General features: G+C 53.0%; 1 protein-coding gene across 1 annotated transcript in view; it reads left to right on the forward strand.

Moving 5' to 3' along the window:
- Positions 1 to 13,286, forward strand: part of LOC147725749 (NXPE family member 4-like) — a 209,614-nt gene that overhangs the window by 78,924 nt on the left and 117,404 nt on the right. Inside the window, exon 2 of the mRNA XM_086964584.1 lies at positions 12,388 to 13,181. Coding sequence (XP_086820710.1) covers positions 12,388 to 13,181 — 794 coding nt within the window. The remainder of the gene's footprint in view (positions 1 to 12,387; positions 13,182 to 13,286) is intronic.

Raw genomic sequence — 13,286 nt, forward strand, 5'->3', positions numbered from 1 at the left:
GCTTCCATAGCAGTCATTCATAAGCCCAATAAGCCGCCCACTGACTGTGGCCCTTTAAGGCCGATTTCTCTCATTAACGCTGAGGTTAAGATTCTGGCCAAACTTCTGGCCACCAGACTCCTTACAGTCCTTCCCTCCCTGGTGCATGACTATCAGTCAGGATTCCTTCCGGGTCGGAACACGGCTTTAAACCTCCGTAGACTCCATAACGTAATGGGCAGGCAACCCTATATACAAGAAAATGCTGCAATTCTGTCCCTAGATGCCACTCTAGCATTCGACTCCATAGAGTGGTCCTACCTTTTTGATGTCCTGAAGCGTTTTGGCTTTGGCCCAGTTTTTATCCAATGGGTCCGATTGCTATACACCAACTTGTTAGGCCAGGTGCGAGTTAACGCTCATACATCCAGACAATTCCAACTGCATAGGGGAACCAGGCAGGGATGTCCCCTCTCTCCCCTCTTATTTGTGCTTACATTGGAACCTGTAGCCCATTGGATCCGTACAGATACCTCAATCAAAGGGATGAAATGGAATGAAGATACGACTGATAAAATGTCCCTATATGCGGATGACGTTCTTGTGTATGTCTCCTCCCCCAGATCCTCCATCAACAGTCTGTTTCATGTCATTAGGAATTGCGGGAAATACTCTGGTTTTTCAATCAACTGGTCCAAGTTGGCCCTGTTTAGTCTCCACGGCCCACCACCCGTGCTCCAGAGGGGTTTCTCCATTGCTGTGGCCAACAATGGTTTCAAGTACCTGGGTATTTTTGTAACTCCTGATCCCAAACTCTTTTACGAACATAACCTAAAGGGTCCTCTCCAGAGGCTCCATAGTGACATTTCCCACTGGCGTACGCTGCCCTTGTCCCTCCCTGGCAGAGTAGCTCTCTTCAAAATGCTAGCACTCCCACGCTTTTTGTATGTCCTTCAAAATTGTCCCTACCCAATTTCTGACTCCCTTTTCCATGCATTGGAGGGTGATCTGCGACTCCTCCTATGGGACGGTAAAGCGCCTCGTATTGCCCTGAATAAACTAACTCAGGGATGGTATGATTGGGGTATTGACTTGCCAAACATGCGCCTCTACTATTGTGCCTCCCAACTTGTAGCCACCAACTCCTGGATCCACGGGTCACCTGCTAACACAGCATTCCATTTAGAGCGCTGTCAGACGGGACAGGAGGGTTACTTAGGCGCCTTATATTGCGAATTCCCCCGAAATCGGTATGTGGGACCCATGACACAAACTGTGGCTATCTGGCACCGGGCTACTAAAAGCCTAGGTTGGTCCGATAGATTTACTCAGGCCACCCGGCTCTGGGTGTCCCAAAGGCTGGGTTCCCCTTGTCACCTTAAGGGCTTTGACAGGTGGGACAGGATTGTCATTTCCACTCTAGGTGACTTGATTCATAAGGGGAAGCTATTGGATTTTGCCGAACTCTAACAGAAATACGATCTGACCCAATCCGAGGCATTCAGATACCTCTAGATTACACACGCTGTCACGACCACTGTACCCGACCTCTCCTCCCTTCCAGAGGCCACTCCCCTAGAAGATAGGCTACTCTCAGAGCCACTCCAGACAAAGGCAATATCGTGCACGTATCGTAAACTATGCAATAATATGCCTGACTGCTTCCAGGCCGTGCGAGACAAGTGGCAGGAGGACGTGGGAGACCTAGACGATGAAGACTGGAGATCGGCGCTAATGTCCCCTAGGGAAACGGCGATCAATCACCGCTTCAGCTTGATCCAATTGAAAATTCTGCACAGAACATACATGTCCGCCCCCCTCCTGGCCAAACTGGGAAGACTCCCGGATGAGATGTGTCTCCGCGGCTGTGGCCGCCCTGGCACCTTTTACCACGTCCTCTGGGAATGTCCAATTATCCAATAGTTCTGGGACAGAGCGGTTCGTAAAATGGCAGAGGCGTTAGGGAAACCTGTTCCTCTTTCCCCTAAGAAAGTGCTTCTTAATATATGGGGTGCTACAGACCTCACTGAGATGGAGCTTCAGTGGGTGGCCTTGGGTTTCCTGTTGGTGAAACTTGCAGTGGCCTCTCCTGGTGGGTTGGGTGGCGGAAATGGACAGATGCATGCTGGCAGAAAAATCTGTATTTAAAGTCAGAGGATGCCCCAAGAAGTGGGATAAAAAATGGGGACACTGGAATGTCTTTAGAGGCGAGATCTGTGCCTCCCCCTCAGTGAAAATGGCAATGGATAGGGCTGGATCAAGACGCTGCAATGATCTTTAAAATGATTTTCTGTATGTGCCTGATTTATTGATTCTGTATTTTATTGCCTAATTGCTGGATGATGGCTCTGATTTGTTTGTTTCTTCAATAAAATATCAAAACAAAAAACAAAGATCAAGTCCTCCAAGTAGAGGTCCACCAACGGTCCCTCCATGCCCTCTGGAACTCCAACCACACGACTATTGTTGCTTCGGGCCCTGCCCTCCTGATCATCCAGTCGGGCCAGGATGTCCATCTGGTTCTTGGTTCATTTCACTACTTGCTGTTCTAGACGTTTAGTCTTGGATTGTAGTCTGTCAATACTGGACTCTGCAGAGGTCATTTTGTCCGCCATTTTTCTAAAGTTTACTCTTAGCAGGTTGACCTCTTCAGTGACCGAGTCCAAGTTTGGTTCTAAAGTTCCTCGCAGCTCTGTTATCACTCACATTATATCTTTCAATGAGGGTTCTGAGACTTGTTCTTCCCCCATCTGTCCTGGTGTTCCCCACGCTGCTGTCTCTTCATGACTCATGCTAACTGTGTATTTGTCGATGGGGTTGGTTTGGCCCACTCCTGCTCCTTTCGTGTGCCCCATCCGATCGCTCTTTGGTGTTGACAGTGGGCCAGCTTCTCCCCTGGCCCATGTGCGAGAGGCTCCGGTCGCTGTACGCGGCCTGGCGTTCACGTTTATCTCTTTACAATCTTGAGACGTGAGGTTCTTCAGTGGTGTCACTCAGGGAGACTGCAGTGATTTCTCGCTGTAGCTCCTTTGCAGTAGGTTCGCCCGTGTAAGGCACCACAGGATCACCCAGTCTTTCCCCGTCTAGGCCCCACCCGTCTCTCAGCTAGTGTGGCCCAATTAATGTATGGCACAGGCTCCAGCACACTTCACATACCTTCAGTGAAGTTTTAGGTCTGTTCAGCCTCGCCAGGGCCTAGGGAATGTGGACTCACAGACTTGTCCTGTGCCTCAGTTGGGCAAGCACCACTACTATTTCACTCCATGCCCCTTCGGGTGCCAAAGTCCCATCGCCGCCGCTCCCTGAAAGTTTGGGTCTATGCACTATAATTCCAGCAATGGCCTCTAGGCAACGGAGGCAGGGCACCCGGGAGGACGTGGTAGTGTACTTTCTATTGCATGTGTTTCTTTTTGTAGTAACCATCTAAACTGCGACTTTGTAGACTGCTTCTAAACAAGTGTCAACTCCTTCTAAATGAATCATAGATGTTGCCCTGGGAATTAAAGGATCCGAAGGCAAATCCAAAGGAACCTCGCTTAACAGCGTTATCTGTAATTTGCACTATATCTGTGGATCAGGGAAATCTCTTCCTGCGGGCGCATATCTGTTTTTTCCGCACCCGGGGACTCCAATAGCCTGGTCAATATTGTATTGGACAGGAGAGATCAACACAGGCTGGCAGTCTGATAGCAGCCGCACCGGCCCTGCAGCGTCCGCCTGTTTCCTACCTCCAGATGTGGGGTGTCCCCCACCTTGTCTCGCTAAGATGAGACAGCGTCTCTCTGCCTATGTATGTTGTTCGTCTTACCGCCCAGAACAGCGCAGTCGGGGGAGGAGGGCCCTCCACCGTCCCCCTGATCACAGCCTCCGGAGCAGTTACTGATATTTAGGCCCCCGCACACTCTTAAAGTTGCGCGCCCGGGTTAGTTTTCCTCATGCCTGATAGGGTGTCGCCATCTCGCGCAATAACCACTCCACGCATCAGTTTGCGTAAAAGGCCATTTATTAGGACAGGCATGACATTCACAAAGAAACATAACATCATTAACTTAAACAATCCCCCCAGCATCCTGCCTTTCACCCATCATCCACTCACGTGCTCCATCAGCCACTCCCAAATCACACCACAACCTCTTTGCATCTCATTCACTTCCCCTTTTCACTTTCCAACTCCTCCGTCATTTCCATCCATCGCACTCCCGTCTACCACTCTCTCCCATCCTGCACCTGTAACCCCCTCCCTGGAAGGGTGATTCTGCCCGTCATGGACTCCCCACCCCTCCCAGTTCCCGGAAACACCCCTTATTGTGCCATCCTGTCCTAAACTGCCATGTTGCCCAACTTGGCAACTTCAACAAAACACCCAGCGTCCCCCTTCAGCTATGTAAGGTGGGTGGGTGGCAAAAACTGACTTCTCCCTGAGGCACCGGGGACAGGAAAAGGAAGTCGTTCCCCTCCTGTCCCCCTAAATAGCCTCCTAACCCCTCCCAACCCTGACCTAACCCCTAACTACTTCCTGCCTGTCCTAAGCCTTGTGCGAACTCCCCGGGGGAAAAGACTGGTCTGCCGACCTGCTTTCCCCAGGGGCCGCATCACGCAATAACCACTCCACGCATCAGTTTGCGTAAAAGGCCATTTATTAGGACAGGCATGACATTCACAAATAAACATAACATCATTAACTTAAACAATCCCCCCAACATCCTGCCTTTCACCCATCATCCACTCACGTGCTCCACCAGCCACTCCCAAATCACACCACAACCACTTTGCATCTCATTCACTTCCCCTTTTCACTTTCCAACTCCTCCGCCATTTCCATCCATCGCACTCCCGTCTACCACTCTCTCCCATCCTGCACCTGTAACCCCTCCCTGGAAGGGTTATTCTGCCCGTCATGGACTCCCCACCCCTCCCAGTTCCTGCCACCCAGGGAACCCCCGGAGAGCGGTTACCTGCCCAATCAAGCATGCACCTTTCGAACTCAGTCCCTCTTACACCATATCGATTTGTTCCACAAAAAACTAATCAGATCCCGCAGCTCCATCAGGTAAAATGCATTTCCCATGTGAGAAAGGTGCACGCCGTCGTCCCTGAAAAGAAGTGGCTGTTCCAGCTGAAGCCCGACATGAGCCAGCACTTTGATACCCTGATCCGCACAAAAGAGTCTCATAGCCCTGTTCAATTTTCTGTGGGCCCTTTCAACGGCCGCAGGCTTGAGTGCACCCCTCCAGATCCTCCGTGGCACAAATTCAGTCCACACAATACAGGCGCCAGCCAGATTGCGTTTCATCGCCTCCAAATCCCTCTGCATCAAATGCAACAGTGACACCCCCGATTGCTTCACCAAGTCATTTTCCCCCAGGTGGATGATAAGCATGTCCGAGCAGCCCAGCAGCGACACTTTCCTTGTTAGCCACGGCAACAGTTCACCCCAGTGCATTCCACTCTTACCGAACCATTGTACTTCGTGATGGCTGCTCCTCAGGCCCAGGCTACGGCCGTACACCTGCCTGTCAGCGTATTTCGAAGCCCAGTGCACAAAAGAATGCCCAACGACCCAAGTGACCGTCTTGGCCCCTGCTCCACGAACACAACCTATGAAGAGAAAGAGATTAGTACCAAAGCATAAGAAGGAAAATGACAAGCAGCGCAGCCGTCCAAGCAGCACGCCCCGCGCCCTCACTTGCGCACATAGCGCTCACAGCACCGCGACCGCCAGCGACCAATCCTTCGGATCTTCTCCCACGACCAACCCAAGCCTGCCGCCGCAGTGGCTGCCCCAATCCGAAACTAATGCGTGCCAAAGGGAGCCGGATCCCTGCCCAGTCTCCTCAAAGCCATCCGCAGAACAGCCAGCAACTGGAATGACGTCAAGCGCTTCCGCGACGCGTGCACAAAAATCTCCCCTCAGAACTCCGCACTTGGCCACAAAACCCCAGCCACTCTCGCACTGGGCACACGCTTGCAGACCCACTCCCCGACAACCATACCCACTTGCCCCGCCCCACCTGGTCCATCTTAGAATGCCCCAACCGGATGCCCAATCGCACCCCATCCACACGCACATCTGCAAACATCCGACCCGGCGCCCCACGGGTCCCTAGCAACTCTGACACACGAAATGCTCCAAAAAACATCCAGATCATGCACAGGCAAAACAACACCACCTCCTCCTCATCGTAACAACAGAAATGCAACTCCTTCAAAACCTTCTCCAACAAGTCAAACTTGACTGCATCACGGGGCAACTCCCCCCCACCCATTTCCGCCCGCACCCGCCCCCAATGCTTCAACATTCGACTCAGCAGATCCGATCTAGCCGGAGTAAAAACCCAAATACACCATGCTGTAGAAAGAAACTCCCGCAAACTTGCCAGCAATCGTCGTCTGCGACAATCCCCTATCCATGCAGTCCAACACAAAGTGCACCACCCTTTGCTCACACACCTCTCTGTGCAACCTCCCTGCATCCTTCCCCCAACCCACCAAGTCCCCAAACTCAGCCCACGCCAATCTGTACGCCCGCCTAGTGGATTCCGCCAAGGACTTCTCAACCAAACCAACCACTCTCACTCCCCCCATGCCCAGGTACCCTCCGGCACCTTGGTCATGCAAGCTTCCGCTCCCGGCGCCAGCTTCCTGAAGCGCTGCCACTGCGAACGAGATAACGCATCCGCAATTTCGTTACTCGCACCAGGCACATGTTGCGCGCGAAACAGCACATTGAAACGCAGACACAGCAGCATGAAACTTCGCAGCAAGCGCAGCACTCGCAGGTCCCTCGCTTTTTGGTTGTTCACCAAGTACACCACCGTCATATTGTCCACATGAAACAACACCGACCTGTTCTTGAATTCTGGGCCCCACACCAGCAGTGCAACTAACAAGGGAAAAAACTCCAAAAACACAATGCTCCTGCCCTGGCGCAGCCAGTGAGCTGGCCACTGTTCCACACACCAGCGACCGTGCGAGAAGATCCCGAAACCTGCCGCTCCCGCCGAGTCCGAGTAGAGTTGTACCTGCCACACCATCCTGTCCCGCGCAAAATCCAAAGACACACCATTGAAGTCCTCCAGGAACACCAGCCACACTCGCAAGTCCGACAGGACCCCCAGCGTGACCCTGACCCTGTGGTGTGGGAGGGCAACGCCCGACATGGCCATGCCGAGCCGCCTACAAAACGTCCTCCCAGCCCTCACCACTCTGCAGGCAAAGTTCAACAACCCCAACAAATGCTGCACAGACCTCAAATCCATCTTCCGGACCTCTAGCGCGCCTCTCAACGCATCCTGCATCTCAGCCACCTTCTTCACTGGTAAACGCGCCTGCCAAGTTACCGAATCCAACTCAATACCAAGGAGTGTTAAGCAACAACTGGGCCCCTCCATCTTCTCCGGTGCCAACGGCACCCCAAAATCCTGTGCCAACAACTGAAACTGCTGCAGAGCCGTTCCACATTCTCCAGAGCGACCCACGCCCACGAACAGAAAGTCAACCAAATAGTGGGACACCAGCCGGTGCCTACTGCGGTCCACAAAGGCCCACTGCAAAAAGGAGCTGAAAGTCTCGAAGAGCGCGCAGGAAATCGCACAACCCATCGGCAACACCAAGTCCACAAAGAGGGCCCCGTCAAACTGCATGCCCAACAAGTGGAAATCCGCTGGATGAATGGGGAGAAGGCGAAAGGCTGACTTGATGTCACACTTGGCCAACTCTGCCCCCCTCCCGCAGGACCTCACCAGACCAATTGCATCATCCACCGACGCATACAGCACTCTGGAGTTCTCCTCTGCGATAAAATCATTCACAGACCCACCTTACGGCCAAGAAAAGTGATGAATCAATCTGAATTCCCCAGGCTCTTTCTTGGCCACCACCCCCAAGGGCGAGACAATGAGATCCGACATCGGCCAATCAGTAAAAGGACCTGCAATCCTGCCCTCCGAAACCTCCTTCTCCAGCTTACGCGCCACAACCTCCGGCAATTCCTTGGCGGACCGCAAGTTCTCAGCTCAATGCCTCTCCCTAGGCCCCTGATATCCATTTCGAAAACCTTCCACAAAACCCCTGTACAAACGCAGCGCCGCCTCCTTACCAGGGTACCGGGAGAGCCATGGACCCATAGCCTCCACCTTAACCGGAGTATGGGCCCTTTGGCCCAGGCTGCCCCTTACCCTTGGCAAATTTCCACTGCTCTGATGGCGTAGCCAGGGTGAGGCACTGTGTGACTGGGTGACGCCCCCCGCACTTCGAACATTCATGTTTAAACTTACAGGAGGGACGGTTGCAGAAACCTTTATTGAACCCCCAGCAGGCCCCGGAAGTGGCTGGCTTGTACTGTTGCCCTGCTGTCCCAGACCACACAGCCTGGTTGGCTTGTCCACCTGCAGCTCCCTGACTACCCGCCCCAGACTGGGCGGGGCGCGGCTGAAAAGACCGATAAGTGACCGGAAGACCGCTGGCCGTATGCGTAGACGCCGCGGCCTTTGTCGAAGACATCCACTGAATCCAGAGTTCCTGGTCTACGTCCCCCCACGGCTTGTCAGGATGAACACTGACCCTGGCCCTGAACTCCTCGTCGTAGCTCAACCATGCAAAACCCCCGAAATGAAGCTGCACCTTCCTGATCACATCCATATACTTGAACAACGCAATCGCCCGATCCCCGTACTTCTCACAATAAATACTCGCGTAAATCAAAAAGCCGACGTCCAATTCTCCATCGTTACCGGCACTCTCGGCTGCCTGGTCAATTCCCACTCCTCCTCTTTAGACCCCTCCTTCGCCTGAATCTCCCTATGCAGGAGCTTAAACACATCAACATATTCATGCCTCCAGATCCTTGCCCTCGTTTTGTCCGACAAATGTGACCCCAGAGGCATCGCCCGCCCCATGTATGGCAACTTCTTCCGAAGCTTCTCAGCCCCTTTCCCTCCATGTCTTCCGCCTTGTCAGTCTGCGTGCTGGCCGTCGCGACCTGCTTCCCCCCATCCGCCGTCACAGGCACCACCCCACCTGGGGTCCCAGACCGCACAGACCCATCCCCCACCCCTACCGACCGGCAGGGCTTCTTCCTTCCCCCTTTCCCCCCTTCCATCCAGGCGTCCCACCAAGCGCCCTCACCTGACAAAGTTGTAGGAGCGTCCCTCTCCTGCCGCCGTGCGTCCGCCGGCTTCGAACTCCCTCTGCGGGCCCGACTGGCGCCGTCCCGTGCCTCCAGGAAAGCACCAACCTTGGCCGTTGCCACCCTAGCCTTGCACACACTTTCAGGTTCACGCAACTCACCCTCTTCCAAATCATCCTCTTCATCCTCATAGTCCAACCACTCATCCTGCACATCCAGCGGCACCACTTCTGTCACAACTCTGTTAGCTCCTTTCCCTTTCACTCCAGGCATAAATTCGCACTCCAACATCACCGGTGCCCGCTCCCTCGTTGGAGGGCAGGCCGCCGCGGACCCCCCTGCTTTTTCGTCCCGGCGTTTGGAGTCCGGTTTGCGCCCTGCCAGCCCACCCCGGCCTCTGCCAGCTATCCCTGCTGGCTTGTTCCCACCCCCACCGAGCCGTATGCGCTCGGGGAGGCCCCGGTGCCACCAGGTCTCTGATCCGTCAAGGCAGTCCCTGAACCTTCCACCCATACCCACTGACCTTGAGCCCCTGGGGCCCCCTTTCCTCGACCCCCAGCCGGCCCCGACCATGCACAGGTGCCTGGGCCCCATCGCCCTTGGGCACCCCACCCGCCTTCGCCTCCCTGGCGTCGCATAAGCGCTGCCACTCCTTCTCGTATTCTGCAATGACGCGACGCTGGTCGCGGGCCCTCTCCTCCTCGGTCATGTGCACCCACCTGTCGAACATGGAAGACTGCCCCGACTCCCCCAGGCCTCCCTTCCCGGGCACGGGTGCCGTAGCACTCCCCGCCGCCTGCCCTACTCCCACCTGCTGCTGTGCCTTCAGAGGGCCCTTGCCCTTAGAACCCTGGTGCCTCACAACCCCTTTCCGGCCCCCCGAAAGGTCGACAGGCTGCTCAAGGATGGTGAACCCTTCCTCTCCCCCGGACTCTCCGCCTGACAGCGTGAGAGCAAACTCCTCTCCAGCCGCCACCTCCCAATCATCCAGGTCCTCCCCCCCACTGCCCTCACTGCTCTCGTCATACCCTACCAACTGACCCAAGCTCCTAGACACCCTGGCCTGTGACACCAGCGAAGCCTGGCCCTGCCCGGGCTCCCCAACGGCACGCTTGGGGCCCATGAGCCCTTCCCCTCCGGCCCCTCCCTCCTCCTCCAGGACCGCGTCCCCGGACTCAACCCTGGCAGGGAGGCTCAGTCGCCTCCCCCTTTTCTTGGGGGCCTCCTGCTGCTTCTTACCCTTCCCCTTCTTGAGCACTCCTTTACGAGCCCCAGAGGGCTCATCCCTACATGCTGCGGCAACAGCAGCCACCCCCGCAGACGCTGACCTAGGCGGGCGTGTCATACCGACCCACACCTGGTCCAGGACACCGGGCTGGAGGAGATCCGCCCTCCCAGCCCGGCCAAGCACTAGTAGCGCAGCCCGCACTGCCTCTGTATCAGGCGTTGCCATTATAGAAAATGAGCGCTCGTTCCGTCCGCGAGATGCGTGAGGTTTGGCACCCGCGCTCGGTCCGTCCGTGAGATGCGTGAGGTTTGGCACCTACGCTCGCCGCACCGGAGCACCAGTGGCGACACGTCAAATTTAAAACTAAATAGCACCCCGCCTAACTGTGGACACAGTAAACTGACCTAATCGTCGCACTGGGGCACCAGTTGCGACGTCCAATACAGTAAATAGCACTCCGCCTACCTAAATCACACTCTGCCTACACTCCAAAAACTGACTTCTCCCCGGGGCACCGGGGACAGGAAAAGGAAGTCATTCCCCTCCTGTCCCCCTAAATAGCCTCCTAACCCCTCCCACCCCTGACCTAACCCCTAACTACTTCCTGCCTGTCCTAAGCCTCGCGCGAACTCCCCGGGGAAAAGACTGGTCTGCCGACCTGCTTTCCCCGGGGGCTGCATTATCCACACCAGGTTCTGCAACCATTGATTATATGGTCAGTCTGCTGCCCTCCAGCCGGTCCGCAGCTCGCCTAAAGGGTTGCTGCGAGATCCCGGACCACTAATCCTCTCTCTAGGGGAGCACTCGGAAATTTTGAATAATGGCAGATTTAACGGGCTTGCACTCGGTGGCTAGCGCAGCTCATTCAAGTTGCAGCCATCTTAGCCGGCTTTAACTAACTATATGCAAAATGATAAGATGGATATTAAATTTGTGTTTTTGGATAATTGAGGCTTACTAAGGGAAAGTGATGAATTTAGAGAACCATTGATTCAACAATATGCAATATTAAAGTCTGATGCTGACAAGGAGCCTTACTTCAACTTAGTATGAGTAGCTGGAGGCGGGCACTTCTATTGGGGTTTAGAGCTGGTCCAATTAGCTTTCTCTTAGAAATTTGAATGAACGTGTATGTCCCTGTCATAGTGCTTCTGTCCAAACAATCTTGTAAGTTATGTTTTTTTGAAAATATTATGGTGTTTTTAGATATTTTCTGCTGCCTCTTTTAAGGAACTACATATTCAGGGGCCTATTTATGAGCTAGTTTGCATCACTCTCACAGCACGCAACATGGTGCAAGAGTGACGCAAACTGTACATGTTATTTATGCGCCACACAACCCAGCACAAATCCCTGCATTGCATTACAGCGCCCTAGGAAGGCATTTCATGGGTTGCGTGGGTGTTCCCACAAAAAGACCATGGTTTTTGACTCACCCCCAGATTTAACAGAACTGGTAGACCTAGGAATGCGCCACAAAGATACGCTGTCCCAGGAGAGGCGTAACGAGGAGAAACATCTTTATTTCTCCTTGTTCCTTCCTCTTTCTATGTGTGCCGCATTCTGCTGCAGCACACATAGAAAGAGGAATCTCTCTCAGAGTTGATTTTGTGCAGGAAGGTGCTCATTCCTGTACAAAACCAATCCTGCATGCAATGCAGGTAACCTTGCACAATGGTGCAAGGGTGCATGCATTGATGCTAGGCTGCCAAAAGGGAGCCAGTGCATGGGAGAAGACATGAATGGGCCACATTGCCTTGAATGCAGCACATTCCTGCCCTTTACCTGTGACTTGCTGCACGACATTCTCATAAATAGGCCCCACAGTCCATGCAGAGTAGCTCTATGTTTTCGACAAATGTTATCAAACTTAGATGTGTATTACAGAGTGGGGGGGTTTACCTGAATCAGCTGTATTTTACCAGAAATAAATGAATGATCAATTTCTATATTCTTCTGTGTTTATTATGTTTTTGAATGTACGCTTTTATGATTGTCTCTGACCTTTTAGTAAAGATCATTGAATTGACGTGTTTGTTTATTTTTTTGGCAGTTTCCCACTATAAGTCATTTTTGTCAAAGGATTTCAGTCTCAAAACCCCTCTCCGAGAACTTGGAAGATGACCTACAAAACAAAACAAAGTTCACATTGATGAACTTTCCAAAGGTCCCCAGGAGGGCTGTAGATGGGCCCCAGTGGAAAGCTCAATCAAAAGATACTGTACTACAAGTAGAAAGTATCATGAGAGAAATAGATAAACTGGTACCCAATGTAAGCTTCACCCACCTGGATAACACAACATGTGCCTCAAAGAGCAAGGTGTCCTTCATAAACCCCAGAGACAGATACTGCATTGGGGACAATGTGACTCTTCAGCTTGACGTCTTCGATTACTTGGGCAAAAAGAAGAAATATGGAGGCGACTTCCTACGAGCGAGAATTTACTCACCAGATCTCGGGGCAGGAGCTTCTGGGAACATTGCAGACTTTCACAATGGAACATATCATGTGCAGTTTACATTTTTCTGGGAAGGAAAAGTGAAAGTGTCCTTGTTTTTGATCCACCCTAGTGAAGCAGTGGCAGCTCTGTGGAGGGAACGCAATGCTGGTTATAATTATATGGCTCATAAGGTGAAATATACCAATGCAACTCATGAGGTTGAAGCCGTGTGCGGGTATGACCTGGACACTGAAGAGGAGGTGTGCAATATGATGGAGAACATGGATGAGTATCCATTCTACTGCATCAAACCTGCTCACATGTCCTGCGGCTCATTAACACAAATATCCAGCATCGCCACACATAGATCCTCCTTGCCTGCCCTGGAGAGGACACTTATTGACAGGTAAGTGCTGCACTTTAGGCAATGGAACGTTTGGAGAAGTTTTAGAATATTCATTTTCTAGATCTATTGGTAACAGCTTCTATGTACTTGTGCAACACGTTTAAG

Source organism: Lissotriton vulgaris, chromosome 3_2, assembly GCF_964263255.1.
Source record: "Lissotriton vulgaris chromosome 3_2, aLisVul1.2, whole genome shotgun sequence".
NCBI lineage: Eukaryota > Metazoa > Chordata > Amphibia > Caudata > Salamandridae > Lissotriton > Lissotriton vulgaris.